The sequence below is a fragment of the Micropterus dolomieu genome, linkage group LG12 (genome assembly GCF_021292245.1).
Source record: "Micropterus dolomieu isolate WLL.071019.BEF.003 ecotype Adirondacks linkage group LG12, ASM2129224v1, whole genome shotgun sequence".
Classification (NCBI taxonomy): domain Eukaryota; kingdom Metazoa; phylum Chordata; class Actinopteri; order Centrarchiformes; family Centrarchidae; genus Micropterus; species Micropterus dolomieu.
The window spans coordinates 35,086,490-35,097,878 of NC_060161.1; the positions used below are offsets into that span (position 1 = coordinate 35,086,490).

At 41.8% G+C, this 11,389-nt stretch overlaps 2 protein-coding genes across 2 annotated transcripts in view; both read left to right on the forward strand.

Moving 5' to 3' along the window:
• LOC123980885 (zinc finger protein 208-like) overlaps positions 1 to 11,389 on the forward strand; it is an 808,576-nt gene that overhangs the window by 472,380 nt on the left and 324,807 nt on the right. The gene's annotated exons all lie outside the window — the stretch shown is intronic.
• LOC123980902 (arachidonate 12-lipoxygenase, 12R-type-like) overlaps positions 1 to 11,389 on the forward strand; it is an 18,051-nt gene that overhangs the window by 2,410 nt on the left and 4,252 nt on the right. The window contains exons 2-8 of the mRNA XM_046065496.1: positions 3,255 to 3,405; positions 3,725 to 3,929; positions 4,041 to 4,122; positions 4,317 to 4,439; positions 4,532 to 4,635; positions 8,485 to 8,651; positions 10,649 to 10,792. Of these exons, the coding sequence (XP_045921452.1) occupies positions 3,265 to 3,405; positions 3,725 to 3,929; positions 4,041 to 4,122; positions 4,317 to 4,439; positions 4,532 to 4,635; positions 8,485 to 8,651; positions 10,649 to 10,792 (966 nt within the window). The 5' untranslated portion in view covers positions 3,255 to 3,264. The remainder of the gene's footprint in view (positions 1 to 3,254; positions 3,406 to 3,724; positions 3,930 to 4,040; positions 4,123 to 4,316; positions 4,440 to 4,531; positions 4,636 to 8,484; positions 8,652 to 10,648; positions 10,793 to 11,389) is intronic.

Genomic DNA, 11,389 nt, shown 5'->3' on the forward strand with positions numbered 1-11,389 from the left:
GAGGACACTCGTTTGAGGACCACCAGGTGCACATTTTAGACAGAGAAGATGGATGGTTTGAAAGAGGTGTCAAGGAAGCATCTACACCAGGGTGGAGAAGCCGTCATTGAACAGGGGAGGGGGTCTACGCCACCACTTATCCCCCACTTACAATGCTGTCCTTTCATCACTTCCCAGGAAACTCAACAAACGTAACCTATTGGCCTCAGGTGAAGATACCAACGATGGTCGTTCAGTCTCGGCCACAGGTAGTCTTAACGACTGTAACGACTGTCGTCACAGCAACAAGGAACACTAACGAACCAGCGGTATCGATGACCCGGGCCAACGACCCCACTGAGGTTAAATAGCTGAGTTTCCCTGCCAGTCAGTCAGAACTGAAGAAGTCCTTTGGATGAGGGACGAAACGTCTTCCAGTATCTTCAACCAAGTCCAATTGCCCTTGACTTTAACCTTCGTTGGATAATTTGTAAACTTGTACACTTGATTATGCAACAGAAATAATAAAAATAATTATTTCACTTCTCTCTCTATGAATATAGAGAGAGGAGTATATAATTTTAAATCTTTGTTTTTGTCGAGGGAGTCTTGGTTACTTTCAACGGAGCACTGCTTCTGGTTTAACAAAAAGGATGTTTTTTATAAATTTTATAAAAGGTCAATCCCTGTAGAGATCCTTTGCATAATTTTGTCAGACACCTAAAAGAACCATCTGAGCCTGCCAGTGCAGGAGAAATACCTTGGATTATGTTGCAGCCATGTTTCGCTGCTGCACACTCACTCAGTACTGGGCGTTGTCTTAATATGTCATGTAGAAATCCAAAAACATGGTTCACATAAGAATCCATGTATCATTCGTTCTTTGATCATTCCGTTTAAAAATCTAATAGGAAAAAAACGTTTTTTTGTTTTTCTGTGTCTTCACATTTGTGTAGCATCTTGAACTTGAACCGATGGAGGAGCCTGATTTAATGCTGTCCACTCTTCCTGGGGCTCAGTGTTGTCAGTTATATAACGCATGTTGACAGTGCAGTCTGAGTTAGATCACGTCACTGCTGAAAGAAGTCTTTAAACTTGGGTAGTGTTGTACAGGGCTGTAATGTAGTGATCTATACTGACTTGAGAAGCAAGCCTTGATGTTGGGGTATTTTCAGATCTGTCCAAAAGACGACCATTGACACCTTGCACAAGGAGGGCAAGACACAAAAGTTCACAGAGCTCTGTGTCCAAGCACATTAATAGAGAGGCCAAGGGAAGGAAAAGATGTGGTAGAAAAAAGTGTACAAGCAATATTGCTTGAAGTCCAGTGTAAAGTTTCCACAGTCAGTGATGGTTTGGGGTGCCATGTCATCTGCTGGTGTTGGTCCACTGTGTTTTCTGAGGTCCAAGGTCAACGCAGCCGTCTACCAGGAAGTTTTAGAGCACTTCGTGCTTCCTGCTGCTGACCAACTTTATGAGATGCAGATTTCATTTTCCAACAGGACTTGTAGTAATATTCTAATTTTTGGAGATCATTAGTAGAAAAAGAAGCATCAGCAACTGTGTTTTCAAAAAGTAAAAGTAAAAGACATAACATTCATAATAATGTGCATTTACACTTCCTCAAGTTCAGTCCGACACAAATAAAATATACAGTTCATTAGTTCACTGAAACACAGAAAAAGTTCTCCGTCCATCAAAAATAGAAAGCCATTGTAGTAAATGTTCAGTTCCTTAAAAAAAAGGAAAAAAAGAACTATAAGCCACAGTCTTCACAGAGGAAAAACTCTGGGACTAACGGTGTGGAGATTGGTTACCTTGTTTTAGTGCTTAGAACGGCATGCATACACAGACACACAGCCAGTCAGTCAGTCGGACAGTATACTGTTGATCACAACAGGAGGTTAACGTGATCACGCAGCAACTCCTTTAACCGACTTTATGCATTCTACCGCTGTGGGCGGTCTACAACGACACGATGCAAGTCCGTCCGTAGATACTGATTATCCGCTATCAGCCACAGCCGCCATGGTCCAGAGGCCATCGCACACACACTGGTCGGGAAAAGCTCTTTTCATGCCTCATTCCAACGCATCTCCGCTGCCGGAAATGAGACTTGTGTTCTTGGGGAGAACGTTCTTGTAAGTCGTTCTTGGAAGAATGAACTTGCAATGTCACGAGCACACAAAACGCTGCTGACGGTTTGAGACAATGAGCTCTTGCTGGTATTGCACAATACCCCAAGCACAGAGGCCGACTGCAAATACTGTGACCACAACTCTGCTGTACACTACAATGTAATGTCTAATATATTACATTTATATTTATTCATTTACCTGACGCTTTTATCCAAAGCGACTTACAATTGCTATATGTGTCAGAGGTCGCACGCCTCTGGAGCAACTAGGGGCAACTAACAGTGGGGGATTCAACCCTGGTCTCTCACACCAAAGGCAGGTGTGTGTTATCCATGCCGCCATCACCACCCCATATTAATAATATTAATAATAATAAATATAGCCACAAGCAGCGATTTGCGGGTTCATATCTTTTTTCGCAATATCTGAAATGAATTTCACACATATGGTGCAATATTGTTATGAAACAATGGCTCTGGACATAAATGACCACAAATGAGCAACCGGAGGACCAATCATCACAAAACTCACAGGATATGTTCAGATAGGTGCCTCGGATATACCTGAACAGTTGTACGTACATTACTAGAGGGCGCTACAAGCGCAAGAAAGGTGCTTAGCATCACACAAATTACACTATAAATCCCATATTCATTCTCCAATCATCACAAATCTCTCAGGATATGTCCTCATAAGTAACTGAAACATGACCTGAAAGTTTCATTTAAATTGAACACCCAAGGGCGCTATAAATGCAAACAAACTGCAGTGGATTAAACGCAAAACAGGCTACAAAATACAAATTGTTTGTCCAATCAATACAAAACTTCCAGGATATGTCTAGATAAGCACCTCACACATACCCTGAAAGTCTCATTCAAATCAAACACTAAGGGGCGCTATAAATGAATTGTAACTGGATGTGAAACGATACAAATGAAGTTATAGATCAGAAAATGGTTGTCCAGTTGTTACAAAACTTGCAGGATGTATTTTATGACAATGTTGAACCGTATATGTGAAATTATTTTGATGGCGATATTAGGTATATATATATAAGGTATGAACCCGCAAATCACTGCTTGCAGCTATATTTATTATTATTATTCTCTCCCACTTTTTTTTTCTTCATTTCAGAGTGAAAATTATGGATTATGAAGTGACCGTACACACTGGCGATCTCTTTGGCGCCACTACTTTCAACGATGTCTACATTAATCTGGTGGGAACGGATGGAAGGAGCAAACGCAGTTTGCTCAAGAGTGCTATATCCTTCTTCAGAGGAACAGTGAGTCTGAATTATCCCTCTGTATGTTTAAATGTAAAACACACTTCATCAACTTGGCTCAATTTAGAGAAGCTGAATTTAACCCTCACCAGCTCAGACTCATAGCTCTGTGATCTATGGCCACAAAGGTGACGAAAAAAAACGTAATGAGCTTCAAATCTTTAGACTTTAATGCAGTGCCCATATGTTGCACTAGTTTTATTTTGTTTGCTCTTCTTCAGTAATTGGATGCTAATAAGTGGGGGGCAGCAGCTCAGTTCTTCACATTCTCGTCATATCTTGTATAAATGTTTTCCAAACATTTCTCTTCTTACTCCAGGTGCATCATTTTACCGTGTCCTGCCCAAAATCCCTGGGAAAGCTGGTCCTGATAGAGCTACAAAAAGAGCGTCAATCAGTGTTCCCTCAAGACTCCTGGTTCCCTGCCAAGGTGGAAGTGAAATCCCCTGAGGGAAAGACTTACCACATTCCCATCTACCGCTGGATCACTGACAGTAAGGTGCACCGCTTCAGAGAAGGAACAGGTTTGTGCTTTTCACTGACATCAGAAGACATAAAAGAAAAAGAACTCCTGGAGTAAATTCATGCCAGCAGATATCAACAAGTTCAAACCTTACTGTGGTTCTTTCTTGAAGCTCTGACAGACTTGGAAGACATCAGTCCGCTTGGCAAGAGCAGTCGGCAGCAGGAGCTGGATCAGCGAGACCAACAATATTGGTGAGAACTACATATTTTAACTTTATGCACCCCAAAACCAACATGGACTTAAACCTGCTCCACATTTGGTATTATAACATATGTTGGAATACATGAGTACATGTCAAGTGTATTATGCTTGCAAAACTGCAGATACTTGTGTATATAGACAGTCCAAAGTTCCTCAACACTCTGCTCTTCCATGTTATTCCTAGCTGGGATGTGTATGTAGAGGGGCTACCTCACTGCATAAAGGCAAAAGACCCCTCTTCTCTGCCCTTGGAGGTCCAGTTCTCCTTCACCAAAAATGCAGAGTTCATCTACAATGGAGCCACAGGGTGAAGTCAGATATCTTTATAACTATGTACCTGCGTACCTACCTGCCTATTAAAGAGATAACGATAAAGTCAGTACTTGCTTTATTTTCTAGGCTGAGTAAGCTGCAACTTAAGGTGCTGGTCGATTGCATTGACAACTGGAATAGTATTCAAGACATCCATCGGGTGTTCTGCTTAAAACAGACCGACATATCAGGTACTGTACTGTCATGGTGGTTTAATAGTATACATTCAACTGTGACTATTCAGATATTTAACTGTATTTCATTACCTAAATATTATTAAATGGTTTTTAGGCCTGAGATAAGTGATTAGATTGTACTGAATACTTCATAGTTGTGAAGGATTCTTGGGTACTATGAAACAGGTTTCCTGAAGTCATGATAGGGTCAATAGCTGAGCTAAGGTCAGCCGAAGGTGACAGCCACGGACTCCCAAAAACTCTAGGTCAGCGACAGAAGGAACTGTGTACATACAGCTGAAGGAAAAAGTATGTGAACCCTTTGGAATGACCTGGATTTCTCTCTGGAAAATATGACCTGAACTTCATCTAAAACACAACAATGGACATTCACAGTCTACTTTAACCAATACCTTACAGACAACTGATGAGATTGGAGGTGTTGGTTAGAGCAATGAAGCATTGCCTCGACCAAAAGAGCTCTCTGAAGACCTCATATCAAGAGTTGTTGACTTGCATGAAGCTGGAAATGGTTAGAGAAGTATCTCTGAAAGTCCATGGTGACACAAACTTTATGAGTGGAGAACGTTCAGCACTGTTGCTGCCCTCCCTAGGAGAAGATATAAGAGACCGACCATTTGATTGGCCGGCCGATACGATCGCCCATTATGCGCTAATTGCATTTAAATGGGTGTAACAGCGGAGTCTTTAGTGTTGTGGTGTTGTGTCTCATCCACTCGTTGCTAGGTTTCGGGTGTGTGGTGATTGCTGACAGAACCTGTGCACATTCAGCTGCAGAATCATTGTGCCGGCTGGCGGCAGTTTTCCTTTAGCTTTTGACATTTTACGGAGTAATGACTCTTGTGATTTTGTTTGCCTTTGTTCTAATAATAAAACACGCCGTTAATTTTTCGTCAGGTGTCTCCCATCCTTACTTTTGTGACTTAACATCAATGCTTACTCCCTAATCCCCTACTGGGATGTAACAATGGGTATCAGTGTTTATAACAGGCAATTAATTAAGATTAAAAAAGAAACAGAGAGGCGGATCTTCACTCATGAAACAAAACAATCAAAACAATCAGTTGACCGGAGTCTACCGGAGCATGTAAAAACAAAACAACCCCCAACTGGACGAGAGTATAATCACGCTGAGTTGGTCATTTGTAATGTTATATTCATGAATTAAATAATAAGAAAAACAGACCCAGTTACTTCTCCTCTCCTGAAAACATCAGAATCAGAAAGAGCTTTACCAAGTAGTTTTTACACATACGAGGAATTTGCTTTGTGATGAGGTGCTACATGTAAACACACATACAGAAATATATAAATATGGATTAGACAATGCAAGTTATATAAGAATAATAAAAGACAAAAATAATACTATTTGCAGAGAAAGAACAATGTCGCAGATATTTACATGTAAATTATTGCCGGTGTCAGTGGGGCACCCGAGCCTTGTTAATAAGGCTGCAGACGGGAAGAAGCTGTTTTTGTGGCGAGAGGTTTTGGTCCTGATGGACCTGGAGGTGTACAGGTCCTGAAGAGAAGGAAGAGGTTGTCCGATTGACTCTCAAAGCGGCAGTAGAACTAGTTCAGCTCATTTGCCAGGCGAGAATCGTTGATGGGTTTATAGTTTGTGATCTGTCTGAGCCCCCTCCAGACAGAAGTGGCATCGTTTGCAGAGAACTAGTGCTGTAGCCTCTTTGAGTGCAGTCGTTCATTCATGACTTGCTAATTCTCCCGTTTTTCATTACCTCCTCCCAGCTCAATGCAGTGTTTAATGTTACGGTAGTTGGGTGTTGAAAGCTACGCTACTGACAGAATTGATTGTAGATTTATTTCTGAAACAGTGTGGCAGTTTTGGTGAACAGCCCTCTCATTTGTCCCTAGTTCATCACGTCTAAATATTATTGAACTTCACTTACTACAGCTGCACATTGCTTAATTAGCCACAAAGTTGGCTAATATCATGTTAAACAGCATCGTAATGCTAATGTTGTCATGAGCGGATAAACCATAGATTAACTTATTCTTAATCTGCGAGACGCATATCTGTAGTTACAGTCGTGTGTCAGAAATGATTAAACCAGAGGGGAGATAAAATAAATGTGAGCTGAACAAGTATCTAACACAGCTTTCTGCCAGACAAAGTGATCTAACTCCTCTTTCAAATGTGAAACGTCAGTGTGAAATCTGAAGTTGTAGACAGTCATGTAGTAATAGATGCAGGTCGCTCGATCATAGAGGCCATGATTTAGAGCCAAATGGTTTCTCATTGGTTTGGATATTATTACAGAGTGCAGGTTAAACTTGATGTGAATACGCTGCATAGAAAATAGTTACTGCCGATTATATGTAACAAAATACACATGTTTATTCTCTCTCACTCTTTATTTACAGATGGCTTCTAGCAGCATTTTGTAACATGAATCCATTCAGGGAAAAGTACACTGCTCAAAAAATGAAGGGAACACTAACACAACACATCCTAGATCTGAATGAATGAAATAATCTATCAACCCATGGAGGTCTGGATTTGGAGTCACACTCAAAATCAAAGTGGAAAACCAAACTACAGGCCGATCCAACTTTGATGTAATGTCCTTAAAACAAGTCAAACTGAGGCTCAGTAGTGTGTGTGGCCTCCACGTGCCTGTATGACCTCCCTACAATGCCTGGGCTCCTGATGAGGTGGCAGATGGTCTCCTGAGGGATCTCCTCCCAGACCTGGACTAAAGCATCCGCCAACTCTGTGGTGCAACGCGGCGTTGGTGGAAGGAGACATGATGTCCCAGATGTGCTCAATTGGATTCAGGTCTGGGGAACGGGCGGGCCGGTCCATAGCATCAATGCTGACACAATCCAGCCATATGAGGTCTAGCATTGTGTTGCATTAGGAGGAACCCAGGGCCAACCACACCAGCATATGGTCTCACAAGGGGTCTGAGGATCTCATCTCAGTACCTAATGGCAGTCAGGCTACCTCTGGCGAGCACATGGAGGGCTGTGCGGCCCCCCAAAGAAATGCCACCCCACAACATTACTGAACCACCGCCAAACCGGTCATGCTGGAGGATGTTGCAGGCAGCAGAACGTTCTCCACGTTTGTCACATGTGCTCAGTGTGAACCTGCTTTCATCTGTGAAGAGCACAGGGCGCCGGTGGCGATTTTACCAATCTTGGTGTTCTCTGGCAAATGCCAAACGTCCTGCACGGTGTTGGGCTGTAAGCACAACCCCCACCTGTGGATGTCGGGCCCTCGTACCACCCTCATGGAGTCTGTTTCTGAACGTTTGAGCAGACACATGCACATCTGTGGCCTGCTGGAGGTCATTTTGCAGGGCTCTGGCAGTGCTCCTCCTGCTCCTCCTTGCACAAAGGCGGAGGTAGCGGTCCTGCTGCTGGGTTGTTGCCCTCCTACGGCCTCCTCCACGTCTCCTGATGTACTGGCCTGTCTCCTGGTTTTTTTGAGCAGTGTATTATAGGCCACATACAGAACAGCTTTCAATATCGGCTAAGTGTGTTTTTTACAGGAAAGGGCTCTAATATCCAAATCATTTTCATCATCAAAATATTAAATTATAAATTGTCTCTGTTTCACTTTAATATCAGCTTCAGCTTTGCCCACCAAAAACCCATATTGGTCTGGCTCTAGAAAACAGAATTGTTTGTGTGGTATTAGTTTAAGCAGACTGTGTTTGTCTGTTGTTGTGACTTAGATGAAGATCAGATCACATTTTATGACAGAAATCCAGATACTGTACTTAATTTGTCAAGGTAAGCTAACAGCAATAGAGAAAGATGTTCTAGTCCAATGTTTGGAACTCAAAGAAGTTAATCTCTTTCTTATTTTTCCAGTCTATGTCAAGGAACACTGGAAGGAGGATGCTTTTTTTGGCTACCAGTTTCTGAATGGCGTCAACCCTATGATGATCAAACGTTGTACAACTCTGCCCGATAACTTTCCTGTCACTGATGGCATGGTCTTTCTCAGTGGTCAGGGTAAACTGGAAGATGAAATGAAGGTAACTTCTGGTAATTAAATGACAAATAGTACATGAAATATCCACACTGTATTATGATGACTGAGGGTCAAAACACAAGAATATTTCACAAAACACAATAATGTTTGAGTTCATGGAAAAGGTGGGCCAACATTTCTTGTTTGAGATTTGACTGAAGTCCCTGGTAACAGTTCAGTGTCATTTCCTGTTTCTATTGTGCACTATTCTCAACAGTGACCTTGCACAAATGTTAAACTGAGTTTGAGAGGATGGAGGAGGCGACTGAAATAATAAGGGATCATTTCAGTTATAGTAACATTCCCACCCTGAAAACATCTAGATTCATATATCAACTCACTATTAGTGAGTCGCTCCTACGACGGTTACATCACTGCCTCGCCCCTTGCTGACCTTAGCATGTTCTTATTAACCCTAGACTCAACTTCCCAGTGGGCATCTGTCCAGCCACAGTCACCTCTGGCACACTTTTTATATTTCAATATAGTAAAAAGATTACATCCTGACTTACATTTAGCATGCAGTTATATGTTTGTCCAATTATAAAACATACTGATTACTTAGAATATGCAAAATATGTTGTCATTAACTTTTGGCCCATTTGTACATAATTTTATTAGAAACTGATTTATTACACAATTAAGTCTTAAGTTTTGTTTCTACAGTTTCACAAAGACGTACCTTTGCTATAGCCACGGACACGTTATGTCTGTTTGATCCAGATTAAAGCTGTAGACTGAAATAAACTGGGCGACACAGCTTTAAGATGCTGTGCTGTAATCCTAACCCTGGAAGTTGTTGTAACTTCGGTGTACATGGTCTAATCTGTTCCAAACTTTACATAATTGAAGTCCCTCCCTGAACACATCTACAAGCCAATATTCACTCAGTCATAGCGCCACCTGTTGGCAACAGGAAGTGACTATTGTTGCACTCTGATGTACTGCTCTGACAGGTTGGCCATATCCACTTTCAAACTTTCTTGCACATACTCAAATCTGTACCAATCTTAAATCATCACATGAAATTTTATTGGTTTGTTACAGACTTCATGTAAAGCTTAATTAGCAGGTGTTCTCTAGCACCACATGGGGCACAGGAAGTGATGTTTAACGTGCAGCATCCAAAGTGTGACAATTCAGAGCTAATCTGAGAGGTGGCTTCTGCAGTGCGGCCACGGCACATCCCGCTGCACATCATATAAACACCACCAAAGAAGACACAGCATTGAAGAAGCGAGAGCAGGACTTGTCAAGGTGCAGATTTTTCAATAAAGTCAAAAGTTTAACAGATGCCCAGAGCATCACTAGCTGCCTGACAGCAAAACAACCACTTTACAGCAATGTAGCACTTAGAGGGTCCCCTAGGCTGTGATGGCAAATCAAGTTTTCAAATCAACAGCTCAGGCGAACACTCGTCTTTCTGTGAATTTTATTCAAGTCTTCTGCTGAAGGACTCAGTGGGACACACAGGCATCAGAGTATCATCCGAGTGAGCTGCAGTGTCTCAGCACATGCAGCTTTTATCCTGATCTCAGGGTCAGAGCAATATCTCACCACGGGAACATGATGTCTTTAAGAGGTCCTCTGGAGAACACTCAATCTAAACCTATCGCAAGGACAATCATGTCCTGGTACAGCCAGGTACATGTTGTGAAACAATAAAAGACATGATGGCCACATCTTAACACATCACACATATTTAGCTCCCTTTAACTTTAGTGAAGGCAGGAATCTTTGTTCGTTTGTGTTTCCATTATGTCAAAGACCTTCACTCAGACATGTTGCTGTGGACCTACGGATCGCCCACTGACTAGAATGGCCATGATTGGTTCCAGCTGCTGTGTCCTGTGGAAGGTGTTGTGTTTTGTGAAATGTCATTGTGGTTTTTAATAACGTTAATGTGTTTTGTGAAACGTTGATGTTTTTTGACCCTCAGAGCCACCATACTGTACACATGTGAGTCAAATAATTTCTCACCCTCACTGAAATTTCAAACAGAGAGGCAACATCTTCCTGTGTGACTACAAGTGTTTGGAAGGAGTAAAAGCAAACATCGTGAATGGGAAGCCGCAGTACTTGATGGCTCCGCTGGTCCTTTTACACAAGACGCCTGATGATAAGATGATGCCAATCGCTATTCAGGTGAGATTAGAACTAGCTGATAGTAAACCTGTAAACTAGAGTAATAAGATGACTATAACACTAACACTATTTTTCTGAACTCATTACTACACATAAACACAATCCCAGGTTTCTGTTTAAGACTGTGGATCAGCTGGTAAACCCAACCCCTCCTTGTGCCTCAGCTGGAAGTAATGATGACTGTGAATTGTTTTTATCTTATTTTACCAATAAGGTGGTGTCAATCAGAGCCTCTATTACCCCCGTGGCCTCTTACTCAGAGGTTCCTCACCAGCAACAAGAGAGTTTTAACCAGTTTTATCCCATCGACTTGTCTGAGCTTTTAAAAACAGTATCACAAATGAGAGTGTCCTCCAGCCCACTTGATGTAATACCTAAAAATTTTTTACTGAAAATAATGGATTCTGTTGGGCCCCATTTGATCTCTGTTTTCAACAGCTCCCTATCTACTGGTTGTGTCCCTGATTATTTTAAAACGGCTTGCGTGAACCCACTTTTTAAGAAACCTGGTTTAGATCCCTCCCTCCCACATAATTTTAGACCAATTTCAAAACTGCCTTTTATTGCAAAGATTCTAGAAAGAATTGTGTCCAAACA